The following is a 16175-nucleotide window of genomic DNA, read 5'->3' as shown; positions in this document are numbered from 1 at the left end:
GCTGTGATCATTAAATGTCAAGTTGAATTGACAGCCTAGGCTACCTGACTCTATCCTGTAGGCCTACTCTCCTCTCACTCAAAACATATTAAGCTATGTTTAATCTATTGTCCAAAACATAGACTTCATAAGGTTGGCTACTTTTTTATTATTTATTAAAATAATTGAAAACTTTAAATAAAACCTGATATATGTAGGCCTAGGCCCAGCGGAGACCTACGGCTGGAACAGTGGTATATTGTGGGTACATTTTGTGAGGCAACCTGTCTGTCTAGAGAAACTAGCAGAATTCAGTGTTTGAAGCCTCCCTGTTTTTATGTATGTGAAGACAAAGACAACTTTCCTCATTGTGTAGATCACCACCTGTACTGATACAAGCAACCTCAATGACAGTGGAATGCTCATGGTCTTCTTTTGTTTAATTGTATTTCTGAAGAACAGAGGAAGATTGCAGTGGGCCTCAAAAGAATCCGGACAACAGAAGTTGTGTGTTTTGAACGTTGGAGCAGATCACCCGTCAAAGGAGTCATCTCAGGGGTGACGATGGATGTTCAGGTTGAATACCTGAAGAGAATTCCTGATCTGGTTGGTGCCCTGCACTTGACCCTCTGGGTGAATGGAGAAAAATAAGAAAGTCTGTCAGTGTCACATCCTGATCTGTTTCACCCGTCTTGTGCTTGTCTCCACCCCCCTCCAGGTGTCGCCCATCTTCCTCATTATCCCCTGTGCATTTATACCTGTGTTTTCTGTTTGTCTGTTGCCAGTTAGTCTTGTCTTGTCAAGCCTACAAGTGTCCCCCCCCCATACTCCTGTTTCGCGGTAGTTCCAGTTTTCTAGTTCTCCTAGTTTTTGACCATTCTGCATGCCCTGACCCTGTGCCTGCCTGCCGTTCTGTACCTCTTGACATTGTCCTGGATTACTGACCCCTGCCTGCCCTGATCCTGCCTGCCGTTCTGTACCTCTTGACATTGTCCTGGATTACTGACCCCTGCCTGCCCTGAGCCTGCCTGCCGTTCTGTACCTCTTGACATTGTCCTGGATTACTGACCCCTGCCTGCCCTGAGTCTGCCTGCCGTTCTGTACCTCTTGACATTGTCCTGGATTACTGACCCCTGCCTGCCCTGAGCCTGCCTGCCGTTCTGTACCTCTTGACATTGTCCTGGATTACTGACCCCTGCCTGCCCTGAGTCTGCCTGCCGTTCTGTACCTCTTGACATTGTCCTGGATTACTGACCCCTGCCTGCCCTGAGTCTGCCTGCCGTTCTGTACCTCTTGACATTGTCCTGGATTACTGACCCCTGCCTGCCCTGAGTCTGCCTGCCGTTCTGTACCTCTTGACATTGTCCTGGATTACTGACCCCTGCCTGCCCTGAGCCTGCCTGCCGTTCTGTACCTCTTGACATTGTCCTGGATTACTGACCCCTGCCTGCCCTGAGCCTGCCTGCCGTTCTGTACCTCTTGACATTGTCCTGGATTACTGACCCCTGCCTGCCCTGAGCCTGCCTGCCGTTCTGTACCTCTTGACATTGTCCTGGATTACTGACCCCTGCCTGCCCTGAGTCTGCCTGCCGTTCTGTACCTCTTGACATTGTCCTGGATTACTGACCCCTGCCTGCCCCGAGCCTGCCTGCCGTTCTGTACCTTACGGACTCTGCCATGGATTACTGACCTCTGCCGGCCCTTGACCTGTCGTTTTTGTAAATACCTTTTGTTATTTCGAACTGTCTACATCTGGGTCTTATCCTGAGGTCTGATAGTCAGTCCTGTTGTTTTTTTATAAAGAGCACCTACCTACACATGTGAAGCTTGGTTATGTAAAACGCGCTGTAAGTGTGGAAGGGTGGCCCTTGTGTGCAGAGATGGCCCTTTACTGCCTACAAACAAAAAACTGTACGGGCCAAGTAATAAGATATTACCAGTGGTAGGGCAGTTGGTGAGTAAAGACAAAAGTACTATCCAGCCTGTCTTTGTCATTGACTCTCTAGCCAGACCGTTGCTGGGGCTGCCAGCAATTGAAGCATTGCAACTCATTGAGAGAGTGAGTGAACTGTAAGACCCATGGGAGGTTTTCAAAAAGACATTCCCAAAAGTATTTTCTGGCCTAGGAAGGCTAGAAGGTGACCACAAAATCTGCCTGAAAGAGGATGCTGTCCCCTATGCCCTTACTACCCCCGCCGTGTGCCTATCCCTTTATTGGACAAAGTAAAGGAAGAGTTGGGAGGATGGAAGAAATTAGGTCTGTGTCTAAACAGAGAGTCCCACTGACTGGTGTGCAGGGATGGTGGTGGTCCTAAAAGCCAATGGGGACATGAGGATCTGTGTGGACATAACTAACTTGATTGAGGCACTTTGCAGAGAGAGACACATCGTACCATCAGTGGAGCAGTCGCTGGCTCAGTTGGATGGCTCACAAGTATTCACAAAGCTGGATGCCAGCTCAGGCTTCTGGCAAATACTCCTGTCACCAGAGAGTAGGGCGCTCATGTTTATAACACCGTTTGGCCAGTAAAGTTTTAACGTTTTGCCATTTGGAATCGCTTTCGGTCCGGAGCATTTCCAAAGACGCACGTCCCAGCTGATGGATGGGCTGAGTGACAACATAGTCCACATGTCCCAGCTGATGGATGGGCTGAGTGACAACATAGTCCACATGTCCCAGCTGATGGGTGGGCTGAGTGACAACATAGTCCACATGTCCCAGCTGATGGATGGGCTGAGTGGAAACATAGTCCACATGTCCCAGCTGATGGATGGGCTGAGTGGCAACATAGTCCACATGTCCCAGCTGATGGATGGGCTGAGTGGAAACATAGTCCACATGTCCCAGCTGATGGATGGGCTGAGTGGAAACATAGTCCACATGTCCCAGCTGATGGATGGGCTGAGTGGCAACATAGTCCACATGTCCCAGCTGATGGATGGGCTGAGTGGCAACATAGTCCACATGTCCCAGCTGATGGATGGGCTGAGTGGCAACATAGTCCACATGTCCCAGCTGATGGATGGGCTGAGTGGAAACATAGTCCACATGTCCCAGCTGATGGATGGGCTGAGTGACAACATAGTCCACATGTCCCAGCTGATGGATGGGCTGAGTGACAACATAGTCCACATGTCCCAGCTGATGGATGGGCTGAGTGACAACATAGTCCACATGTCCCAGCTGATGGATGGGCTGAGTGACAACATAGTCCACATGTCCCAGCTGATGGATGGGCTGAGTGACAACATAGTCCACATGTCCCAGCTGATGGATGGGCTGAGTGACAACATAGTCCACACGTCCCAGCTGATGGATGGGCTGAGTGGCAACATAGTCCACATGTCCCAGCTGATGGATGGGCTGAGTGGCAACATAGTCCACATGTCCCAGCTGATGGATGGGCTGAGTGGCAACATAGTCCACATGTCCCAGCTGATGGATGGGCTGAGTGGAAACATAGTCCACATGTCCCAGCTGATGGATGGGCTGAGTGACAACATAGTCCACGCGTCCCAGCTGATGGATGGGCTGAGTGGCAACATAGTCCACGCGGACGACGTGCTAGAGGATAGAGGATAGACGGGATAGAGCAGAACATGATGAAATGCTCACAGCAGTTCAGACCAGACTCCAGGAAACTGGCCTGACACTTAATGAAAAATGCAGCTATGCACAGTCAAAGGTATTGTTCTTGGGACATAAAATCAGTGCAGCTGGAATAGAGCCGTACCCGGGAGGAGATCAGCGCCATCACAGATATGCCCACACCCCAGAACGTGGCTGAAGTCAGGACCTTCTTAGGAATGGCCACATATTTGGGTTCCTCCCACAGTTTTCAGATACAACCAAACCCCTGAGAGACTTAATAGCCAAAGAAAATGACTGGTCATGGGGTAACATGCAACAGGTGTAATTTGACAAAATCAAAGGAGACCTGGCCTCACAGAGAGTGCTGGCCCAGTACCATCCCCATGCTAAGACAAAGGTGTCAGCAGATGCATCATCCTTTGGGCTAGGGGCGGTACTCACACAGATGCAGGACAACATAGAGTGGTGTCTAATAGCACTATATATCTCACAAAGCTTATCCAACACGGAGCAAAGGTATGCACAAGTGGAGAAGGAGGCGTTGGCTATTACATGGCAATGTGAAAGGCTATGCCAATATCTTATTGGCCTGCAGATTACAGCAGAGACTTACCACAAACCACTGTTGGCTCTGTTAGAGACTAAAGCACTGTATGACTTGCCTCCCAGTTCTGCACTTCTGCCTCAGATTGCTGAGGTTCACCTAAAAGATGGTGTATGTCCCAAGGAAGGTACTGATCAAGAAGAAAAACATCGAAGAGCCATACCAGACTAAAGTCTGGAGGACAGGAGAGTTCGGTGTTAGCCAGACGAGAGGAACGCGCCCAATAAATATAGTTAATCACATCCAGGGGGTGGCAGTACAGAGTAGTTTTCACCAGAAAAGTGTAGGAGGAAGTAGAATGTAACGTAGAATGTCCCGTTATGAATCTCAAATCTAGTTATGGTTCCTTATTCAAGGTGAAAGCATCATCATATATTTGGTGAAATAATTTATAGGTAAGTGTTTACGGTTTAGCCTACTATTTGTATGCTTTTGGTTTTCTGTCGATGTTATTTGTGTAGACTGTCCTACAGCCACATCGATTTTTCAGTCAAAGAACTTTGAAAACAAGAAAGTGATTACTCCATTATTACAGTGAAAGTAACCTTATTTACTCAAGTAGGTAACCCACGTTCGCTGTCTAACCGAGCAGCAAATGATTTAGTCTACGTGGCATACTGTATGGCTACAGTAAGTATATTTTTGCATAAGCAATCGCATGTAAAGTTTATGCGCTATTTGACTTTCACCATGAAAGTGAAACTAACTTGATGTGAAACAATACCGAAACCTTTCATAACTCCCTGAAGCTGGTGGTATGGTGAACCAAAATGAGAAAACGGAAGGCCCGAAAAATAAAATAACATCAAATAAAGTTTGTCCACCACCAGTGGCGTGTATTCTTGCATACCAGGTTTCCCCAAATATTTGACCAATAAAATTATTTATCTTTGGTCTCTGTGTTTTCACAATTTTCACCGGAAAAATCACCCGAGCGAAGGAAACAGCGGCCCTCTTTCTCAGTATGGGTAGCCCACGTATCTGACGCTGTCTGGACCAAAAGAGTATGACATGTTGCCGGTGAAGCACTTGATTTGGCCTCCCTTGATAAATAAAATATAAAGTAATTAGACAATCAGCGTTGAGGTGAGCTCAACTGTGGGTTGTCCTGGCGCAGCAAAACTCCCCGTAAGGCTGGCCAGTTTGAATTTGGCTTCACACCAATCAAATCACATCCATTTATCTAACCATACATGAATATATTGTGCTACTGGCCTGAGACGATTGAAGTTCAATATGTAGCCTAGTAGACTCACGTTAACTAGCTAGCTAGTTAGGCTAGTAAGCATTTTAGCTTGGTAGCCTATGAAAACAGAAACTACAAATGTATTGTATGACAGCGCCATAGACCGTTTGGCCAACATGACAGAGAGGAGGATGGTATTAGTGTTCAACTAGTCTACAACTAGCGTGAGTAAACAATTATTTATTTTTTAATTACTTGCGCACACACCAGTGGAGGCTGCTGAGGGGAGGACGGCTTATAGTAATGGCTGGGATGGAGTCAATGTAACATTATCAACCACATGGAAACCACGTTTGATACTCATTACTATGAGCTGTCCTCCCCTCAGCAGCCTCCACTGACACACACACACAGCCCGAAATCAGTAGGCCTACCATGGACAGCCACGTGATATATAGGAACATCGATTTGACTAAATTGTTTTTGGTATCTATAAGTTTGTTTTCAGTGTATTAAACAAAGCATATGTAGCCTAGTTGATTTGATGATGTTTAAGTTGAAACGTTGCTGGATAGTGGAGGCAGTGCTCCTGTTGTCTTTGTTCTGACTTGCGGTAACTCCCTGATCAGTAGTAGTTTAGTAAACTGTCGAAAACATCAACTTTCTTGACCATGCTGCAGGTCATGTGACTGTTTAATGCAATATTTGCTTTGTGGATAATGTTGCTCTCCAGTTTTGTGATGAAACAAACATAGTTGTAGTTATTCTGCCACTGTGTTGTCTTTTTGTTGTCTCGATCTTATTGTACTGTACATCACGGTGGCATATGAATGAATGGGTTACAGGGAGAACAAAGCAATTATCACCACATAGGTTGTAATATGGATTTTTTTTTTTGCTGGCTCGGCTTGGCTTCCCTAGTGATTTTGCCCACGCGCTGCCACTGTCCACCACAGCCTTCAGGGAGGCTAATTTTGCACTGTAGGCCGAAGTGTTTGGTGTTGTTCGGTCCTGGGGACCCACATGCTGTGTAACATTTTGTTCCAGCCCAGTAATATGTCACACCTGATTCCACTTTATTATTTGAATCAGATGTTAATAGCCTACCCTGCTGTGCTGGAACAAAACCGTGCACTGTCTGTGGGTCCCCCAGAAAGATTATTGAAGAGGGAAACGGCGCCTGTTTTATACTAGAGATTATTGTTTTAAAATGGTTAGCGACCAACGTAAGTCAACATTACATTTCTTAGTGTTTTATTTAATTCTGCAGATCCTGCAGTGTTCCAGGCTGTCTAGTTGTGTTTGGCGTGGCAGTGAGATGGAGAACCATGCAACAGCAGGGGCCGCTGTGGATGCATGCGGAGTGGACCAACGTAGCGATGAGTATCGACTGCTCATGGCTTACTGTGGCAAAAGGAAGAGGCAGCGGTCTGGCCCAATGCCTCAATGTCAAGGCCTCATTCAAAAAGAAGGTCCTCCTCCATCCAGACATAATGCTAGATTTTATGACACCGGTCCCATACACCACAAATTTCAAGGTTGTGCTCCGTCCAGACATGGCCGAGTGGCAGGTAAGAGGTAGTTGAAAACAGTGGTGGTGGAAAAGGGAGCAACAAAAGGGGGGGGGGGGTGTATCTACACCTAGTATCTATACAGTTACAGGTATGTTTCTGTGCACTGGAACATCCAGTGGAGCTATAGGAGGACACACTCATTATAATGGCTGGAATGGAATGAATAGAACCTGTGGTTTCCTTATGTTTGATTCCGTTCTATTGATTTCATTCCAACCATTCCAATTATCCCGGCCTCCTATAGATATTCTCACCAGGCTCCTCTGGTGCGGAACCATATAATATTATATGTCAAATATATGGATTGATCACAGAATATTGTGCTACTTGGAACATACACATTTATGTAACCCCTGCAACTAAAAACACTGTGTGTGGGTGGGGTGTGTGCGTGGCGTGCGTGTGGGTGGTGTGTGTGTTTGGGTGGTGTGCGTGCATGTGGGTGGGTGGTGTGTGTGTTTTGGTGGTGTGCGTGTTTGGATCGTGTGCGTGCGGGTGGGTGGTGTGCGTGCGTGCGTTTGGGTGGTGTGCGTGCGTGCGTGTGGGTGGGTGGTCTGTGTGTAAAGCAGCTGCTGGAGCTGCAGGACGAGAGGGCAATACCTTGAATGGAGTAGCAGACAGGTTGATTCAGATTGCAGACTCTGTGCAGATCACAACAGACGACATAGAGTCAGACGGGACAGAGGATCAACATGGTGGGTCTCTTTCACACTTACAACAATAACGTTTATGATAATAAATGGATTCGATCTATTAAAGGTGCTATTAAAGATGCATTGTAATTTCAGAAAATGGCCGTAATATATGTGCAGTAATAGTGGAATTGTAGTGTTTCACAGTATTACTTACCGGCCAGTGTTGTGATTGGCTGTGATATTCGACTGTTGATTTCTCCCGCCGGAGCGGCATCTGTTGTCAAAATGGGATAGCTGTGCGGCTGTGTTATCTAGTGGAAAATGGTTCAAGCAGCCAATGTAGAAGTCACTCTGTCATTTCCTGGTTGCAAAAATTCTACACTGTTCAATTTCAGTTTATGTGAGAAATCAAGCACTGAGTCGTGTAGGGAATCATTGTACCATCTAAATCGCTGAGAAATATATTTTTCAATAACAAAAAATATATTTTTATAGCTGTTTGAAGCTGGTGGACCAAAACCGAAAGTAAAAGGCTCAAGCATGTCTCCACCATGTTACGGGGAAATAGGATGTGGGTAGGGGGAGATGTGTTTTGAATACAGCCAAGTGCTGTTGCAATTTACCTAGCTTCCACATAGGGGAGCCATTCTGAGAAATTATGTGTAGCACCTTTTAAGTGATTTTCCTTACAGTTGTAGCTTTCAAAGTACTTTACATGATTTTGTAGGGTAATGCAATGATTTGCATAAAGTTGAACTTGAACTTAGTGCCTTTCTGATGCCGCAGATGTGAATGGACAGTTACTGATTGGTTTTGTCTCCCTGCAGATGTCATCCGAAGACTAGTGGAGTTGCTGAAGGTGTCTGGAGACAAGCTGAATGAGGAGGTGTGTATGTCTTTTCATGGGGAGAAATGGGAAGGGTTTCAAATGCAATTGGACTACCCATTACAAATCAAATCTTATTTGTCACATGCGCGGAATACAACTGGTGTCGACCTTACAGTTAAATGCTGAATACAACTGGTGTAGACCTTACAGTGAAATGCTGAATACAACTGGTGTAGACCTTACAGTGAAATCCTGAATACAACTGGTGTAGACCTTACAGTGAAATGCTGAATACAACTGGTGTAGACCTTACAGAGAAATGCTGAATACAACTGGTGTAGACCGTACAGTGAAATCCTGAATACAACTGGTGTAGACCTTACAGTGAAATGCTGAATACAACTGGTGTCGACCTTACAGTGAAATGCTGAATACAACTGGTGTAGACCTTACAGTGAAATGCTTACTTACAAACCCTTTACCAACAATGCTGTTCAAGAAATAGAGCTAAGAAACTATTTACTAAATAAAGTTTTTTTTAAATCAAAAAGTAACACAAGATATTTACAAAACAATACTAAGGCTATATACAGGGGGCACCGGTACCGAGTCAGTGTGCGGGGGTACAGGTTAGTCGAGGTAATTTGTAAAGTGACTGCATAGATAATGAACAGTGAGTAGCAGCACTGTAAAAACAAAGGGATGCAATGTAAATAGTCCAGTGGTCATTTGATTAGATGTTCAGCAGTCTTATGGCGTTGGGGTTCTAGCTGTTACCGCTTGCTGTGCGGTAGCAGAGACAACAGTCTATGACTTTGATTACTGGAGTCTTTGACAATTTTTGGGGGCCTTCCTCTGACACTGCCTAGTATATAGGTCCAGGAGGTCAGGAAGCTTTGCCTCTTCCGTCGCGACGTCCCCCGAAGGCCCTTCTGCTATCCTGCTAGCCTCGGCCCACTAGCTGTCTGAATCGCTGTCTCCAGCTCGCCAAGCGACTCACTGGATCCTATGGGGTCCTGTGTGGCTCAGTCGGTAGAGCATGGCACTTGCAACGCCAAGTGTCGTGGGTTCGATTCCCGCTGGGGCCACCCATATGTAAAAGTAGTGGCCCCAGCCGACTTGTAAGTCGCTTTGGACAAAAGCGTCTGCTAAATGGGATATATTATTATTATTATTATTATGGTCACTAGTCTATGCATGCCTCTCCCTAATGTCAATATGCCTTGTCCATTGCTGTTTTGGTTTGTGATTATTGCCTCCAGCCCTGCTCAATATACACTGCTCAAAAAATAAAGGGAACACTAAAATTACACATCCTTGATCTGAATGAAATATTCTTATTAAATACTTTTTTGTTTACATAGTTGAATGTGCTGACAACAAAATCACACAAATTATCAATGGAAATCAAATTTATCAACCCATGGAGGTCTGAATTTGGAGTCACACTCAAAATTAAAGTGGAAAACCACACTACAGGCTGATCCAACTTTGATGTTATGTCCTTAAAACAAGTCAAAATGAGGCTCAGTAGTGTGTGTGGCCTCCACGTGCCTGTATGACCTCCCGACAACGCCTGGGCATGCTCCTGATAAGGTGGTGGATGGTCTCCTGAGGGATCTCCTCCCAGACCTGGACTAAAGCATCCGCCAACTCCTGGACAGTCTGTGGTGCAACGTGGCTGTTGGTGGATGGAGCCGAGACATGATGTCCCAGATGTGCTCAATTGGATTCAGTTCGGGGAACGGGCAGGCCAGTAGCATCATTGCCTTCCTCTTGCAGGAACTGCTGACACACTGAGGTCTAGCATTGTCTTGCATTAGGAGGAACCCAGGGCCAACCTCACCAGCATATGATTTCACAAGGGGTCTGAGGATCTCATCTCGGTACCTAATGGCAGTCAGGCTAGCACATTGAGGGCTATGCTACGAGTGGGTGTTGCTATGGTGACCAGCGAGCTGGAATAGGACGGGGCTTTGCCTTAGCTAGCCCTTTTGTTCCAACCCCCCACACATGTGGTGACCTCACCTGGCTTAAATGGTGCCTCTAGAGACAAAACCTCTCATCATCACTCAATGCCTAGGTTTACCTCCACTGTATTCACATCCTACCACACCCTTGTATGTACATTATGCCTTGAATCTATTCTTCCACGCCCAGAAATCTTCTCCTTTTACTCTTTTTTTTCCTGAAAGCACTCGACGACCAGTTCTTATAGCCTTTAGCCATACCCTTATCCTCCTCCTCCTCTGTCCCTCTGGTGATGTAGAGGTTAACCCAGGCCCTGCAGCACCTAGCTCCACTCCCATTCCACAGGCGCTCTCATTTGTTGACTTCTGTAACCGTAAAAGCCTTGGTTTCATGCATGTTAACATTAGAAGCCTCCTCCCTAACTTAGTTTTATTAGCACACTTTAGCACACTCCGTCAACCCGGATGTCATAGGCTTGTCTGAATCCTGGCTTAGGAAGGCCACCAAAAATCCTGACATTTCCATCCCTAACTATAACATTTTCCAACAAGATAGAACTGCCAAGGGGGATGAAGTTGCAATCTACTGCAGAGATATCCTGCAGAGTTCTGTCATACTATCCAGGTCTGTGCCCAAACAATTCGAGCTTCTACTTTTAAAAATCCACCTTTCCAGAAACAAGTCTCTCACAATTGCTGCTTGTTATAGACCCCCTTCAGCCCCCAGCTGTGCCCTGGACACCATATGAATTGATGTGACCTAAACTGGGACATGATTAACACCCCGGGCGTCCTACAATCTAAGGTAGATGCCCTCAATCTCACACAAATTATCAGTGAACCTACTAGGTACAACCCTAAATCTGTAACCATGGGCACCATCTTAGATGTCATCCTAACCAACTTGCCCTCTAAATACACCCCTGCTGTCTTCAACCAGGTTCTCAACGATCATTGCCTCATTGCCTGTGTGTGTATTTGGTCCGCTGTCAAACGCTCCCTAAAACACTTCAGCGAGCAGGCCTTTCTAATCGACCTGGCCCGGGTAAGATATTGACCTCATCCCATCAGTAGAGGATGCCTGGTTGCTCTTTAAATGTGCTTTCCTCTCCATCTTAAATAAGCATGCCCAGATCAAAAAAAATGTAGAACTAAGAACAGATATAGCTCTTGGTTCACTCCAGACCTGACTGCCCTTGACCGGCATAAAAACATCCTGTGGCGTTCTGCATTTAGCATCGAATAGCCCCGCGATATGCACCTTTTCAGGGAAGTCCGGAACCAATATACTCAGTCAGTTAGGAAAGCGGAGGCTAGCTTTTTCAAACAGAAATTTGCATCCTGTAGCACGAATTCCCAAAAGTTTTGGGACACATGGAGAATAAGAGCACCTCCACCCAGCTGCCCACTGCACTGAGGATAGGAAACTTTGTCACCAGCGATAAATCTATGATAATCAAGAATTTCAATAAGCATTTTTCTACGGCTGGCCATGCTTTCCACCTGGCTACCCCTACCCCAGCCAACATCTCAGCACCTTCTGCAGCAACTTGCCCAAGCCCCACCCCGCTTCTCCTTCACCCAAATCCACACAGCTGATGTTCTGAAAGAGCTGCAAAATCTGGATCCCTACAAATCAGCTGGGCTAGACAATCTGGACCCTCTCTTTCTAAAATTACCCGTCGAAATTGTTGCAACCCCTATTACTAGCCTGCTCAAGCTCTCTTTTGTATTGTCTGAGATCCCCAATGATTGGAAAGCTGCTGCGGTCATCCCCCTCTTCAAAAGGGGAGACACTCTAGACCCAAACTGTTATAGACCTATATCCATCCTGTCCTGCCTTTCAAAAATCTTCGAAAGCCAAGTTAACAAACAGATCACCGACCATTTCGAATCCCACCGTACCTTCTCCACTATGCAATATGGTTTCCGAGTTGGCCATGGGTGCACCTCAGCCACGCTCAAGGTCCTAAACGAAGCCTCCCGGGTGGCGCAGTGGTTAAGGGCGCTGTACTGCAGCGCCAGCTGTGCCATCAGAGACTCTGGGTTCGCGCCCAGGCTCTGTCGTAACCGGCCGCGACCGGGAGGTCCGTGGGGCGACGCACAATTGGCCTAGTGTCTTCCGGGTTAGGGAGGGCTTGGTCGGTAGGGATGTCCTTGTCTCATCGCGCACCAGCAACTCCTGTGGCAGGACGGGCGCAGTGCGCGCTAACCAAGGTTGCCAGGTACACGGTGTTTCCTCTGGCACATTGGTGCGGCTGGCTTCCGGGTTGGATGTGCACTGTGTTAAGAAGCAGTGCGGCTGGTTGGGTTGTGTATCGGAGGACGCATGACTTTCAACCTTTGTCTATCCCGAGCCCGTACGGGAGTTGTAGCGATGAGACAAGATAGTAGCTACTACAACAATTCGATACCACGAAATTGGGGAGAATAAGGGGTAAAAATTCCACTAAAAAAATAATTTAAAAAAAAAAGGTCCTAAACGATATCATAACCGCCATTGATAAAAGACCGTACTGTGCAGCTGTCTTCATCGACCTGGCCAAGGCTTTCGACTCTGTCAATCACTGCATTCTTATTGGCAGACTCAATAGCCTTCGCTTCTCAAATAACTGCCTCGCATGGTTCACCAACTACTTCTCTGATAGAGTTCAGTGTGTCAAATTGGTGGACCTCTGGCAGTCTCTATGGGGGTGTGGGATGCCACAGGGTTCGATTCTCGGGCCGACTCTTTTCTCTGTATATATCAGTGATGTCGCTCTTGCTGCTGGTGATTCTCTGATCCACCTCTACTCATATGACACCATTCTGTATACATCTGACTCTTATTTGGACACTGTGCTAACAAACCTCCAAACGAGCTTCAATGCCATACAACACTCCTTCCATGGCCTCCAACTGCTTTAGTAAAACTAAATGCATGCTCTTCAACCGATTGCTGCCCACACCCTCCCACCCGACGAGCATCACTACTCTGGACAGTTCTGACTTAGAATATGTGGAAAACCTCAAATACCTAGGTGTCTGGTTAGACTGTAAACTCACCTTCCAGACTCACATTAAGCATCTCCAATCCAAAATTAAATCTAGAATCGGCTTCCTATTTTGCAACAAAGCCTCCTTTACTCATGCTGCCAAACATACCCTCGTAAAACTGACTATCCTTCCGATCCCTGACTTCGGCGATGTCATTTACAAAATAGCCTCCAACACTCTATTCAGAAAATTGGGTGTAGTCTATCACAGTGAAATCCGTTTTGTCACCAAAGCCCCATATACTACCCACAACTACGACCTGTATGCTCACGTTGGCTGGCCCTCACTGCATATTCGTCGCCAAACCCACTGGCTCCAGGTCATCTATAAGTCTATGTTAGGTAAAGCCCCAACTTATCTCAGCTCACTGGTCACCATAGCAACACCCACCCGTAGCACGCGCTCCAGCAGGTGTATTTCACTGGTCATCCCCAAAGCCAACACTTCCTTTGGCCGCCTTTCCTTCCAGTTCTCTGCTGCCAATGACTGGAATGAATTGAAAAAAATCACTGAAGCTGGAGTCTTATATCTCCCTCTCTAACTTTAAGCATTAGCTGTCAGAGCAGCTTACCGATCACTGTACCTGTACACATCCAATCTGTAAATAGCACACCCAACTACCTCATCCCCATATTGTTACTTATCCTCTTGCTCTTTTTCACCCCAGTATCTCTACTTGCACATCGTCATCTGCACATCTATCACTCCAGTGTTAATGCTAGATTGTAATTATTTCGCTTCCATGGCCTATTTATTGCCTTACTTCCCTACTCTTCTACATTTGCGAACACTGTACATAGATTTTTCTATTGTGTTATTGACTGTACGTTTGTTTATGTGTTACTCTGTTGTTTTTGTCACACTGCTTTGCTTTATTTTGACCAGGTCGCAGTTGTAAATGAGAACTTGTTCTCAACTGGCCTACCTGGTTAAATAAAGGTGAAATAAATAAAACATGCAAAAGTGATGTACTGGGCCGTACGCACTACCCTCTGTAGCGCCTTACGGTTAGATGCCATAGCAGGTGGTGATGCAACCGGTCAGGATGCTCTCAAAGGTGCTTTTCTCCTGAGGGGAAAAGGTGTTGTCATGCCTGCTTCACAACTGTCTTGATGTGTTTGGACCATGATAGTTCGTTGGTGACGTGGACACCAAGGAACTTGAAACTCTCGACCTGCTCCACTACAGCCCTGTTGATGTTAATGCGGGCCTGTTTGACCCTCCTTTTCCTGTAGTTCACGATCAGCTCCATTTATCACCACAAGATGTCCTTGTTCCATAGTCAAACATCCCTTGACTCTCATTAACAGTATATAGTACTCTATATGTTACGAATGAAAAAATACCAAATACGGTATAAGGCTCTGTCCAAGACCAGGTACAGTACACTCTTCTTTCACAATGTGTTCAAATGTCTCTCTTCCTCTCAACTCCCTACCCAAACTCTTGCTGACCTCACCCTCCCGGCACCCTCCCTCCACCCTCCCCCATCTCAGATCATGAGTAACCACATCTTGCAGAGGCACCTCCAGACTTCCTTCACTTACAGTCTGTTTGAGACGGTGACCTCCACCCTGCTCCAGGGCGTGACGGGGGTAGAGGGTGATGGTCCTGTAGCCCGGACAGGCTGCCCTACCCCTGAGAAGGAGGAGAGGGTCCAGAGGGAGCAGATTGCCCTGGCCTGCGAGGTGACTAGCAAGCTGTCTGCCCTGGACCTCCACCCCATGAGCCGGGCCATGGGCTTTGGGACACGCTACCTCCAGGAGCACCACACGGCCTGGGTGAAGAAACACGGGGGCTGGGTGAGTACTGCAGAACCAGAGCAGGGTTGTCTGTCAGGAGAGTGTAACGGGAATAGCAGCTTAAAGTGGATGATATTCCTAAATGAGAGAAAAGATAGAAAAATGAACAGGGGAAAACAATGTATTGTTTTCTACATTCTGTAATTCTGTCTTTTCTTCCTTCCAGAATAGCGTGTTTGACAGTGAAGACACTGATTAGATCTGCCAGGCATTTGAGCTGCTTAAACCAGCCATGGGAACCCATTTACATTTTGCTGAATATTACATGTTTAATTTGCTCCTAAAACTATGGATTCACTTACTGTACTTAAATGAATGCGGCTGTTTCTTAGTGAAACTGACTACATTTTGTTCATGTTAAAGAGATCCTTCAAAAGTAATGTACTGTTAGATACTGAACATTGGTCCCAATTTAGACTTGAAATAAACAGACTTAACATGGACTAAAGTATTTTTTTATTGACTTAAGTCCATGTTATGTCACCTTATCTCAAGTTTTTAAATATTAGGGCCTATACTGAATGTATAGCTTTCAAGATGTTTGGGTTTATCTTAACCTCTAAAATGACATTGAACCTGTGATTTATGAATGAACTGCTCAGTGTGGATTATCAATGAACTGCCTTGAAATGGTTGTATGTGGGGATAAATCTAATGGTTAATACATTTCTGCAGCCAGTATGTGATGAAAGTAACAATCATCATCTTTAGATTGTTAGTTTTGGAAACTGTGTATGAACCTCTATCCCACAAACATAAAGAAGTGTTAGTGGGATATGTTGCTATTTCAGTGGTGTTACTGTGATAAAAAGTACAAATTATTTGATACCATAAAGGAATTAAAGATTTATTTTGTCATTTAATAGTCATTCATTTGTATTATTTTGAATATAATTGTCTTCCTCTTTGTAAAGCTGTGAATGAAGACTATACATTTGCAATGTGCAGTGAAAACAGTATAGTAGAAC

At 45.9% G+C, this 16175-nt stretch overlaps 1 protein-coding gene across 2 annotated transcripts; it reads left to right on the top strand.

Moving 5' to 3' along the window:
- The first annotated feature begins 4444 nt into the window (after window positions 1-4444).
- On the top strand, window positions 4445-16070 carry si:ch211-218c6.8 (uncharacterized). 2 transcript variants are annotated; one of them, XM_064929372.1, is made up of 6 exons: window positions 4445-4570; window positions 6632-6932; window positions 7505-7630; window positions 8398-8456; window positions 14902-15207; window positions 15374-16070. In XM_064929372.1, the coding sequence occupies exons 2-6, from the start codon at window positions 6680-6682 to the stop codon at window positions 15404-15406; spliced, it is 777 nt and encodes a 258-aa protein (XP_064785444.1). In that variant the 5' UTR covers window positions 4445-4570; window positions 6632-6679; the 3' UTR covers window positions 15407-16070. The 2 variants fall into 2 exon arrangements, with proteins under 2 accessions (XP_064785444.1, XP_064785443.1); XM_064929371.1 differs by having other exon boundaries at window positions 7502-7630.
- The last annotated feature ends 105 nt before the right edge of the window (window positions 16071-16175 follow it).

The sequence above is a fragment of the Oncorhynchus masou genome, chromosome 22 (genome assembly GCF_036934945.1).
Source record: "Oncorhynchus masou masou isolate Uvic2021 chromosome 22, UVic_Omas_1.1, whole genome shotgun sequence".
NCBI lineage: Eukaryota > Metazoa > Chordata > Actinopteri > Salmoniformes > Salmonidae > Oncorhynchus > Oncorhynchus masou.
Note: the sequence above shows the minus strand (reverse complement) of the source record. Positions and strands in the feature narration are given on the sequence as shown.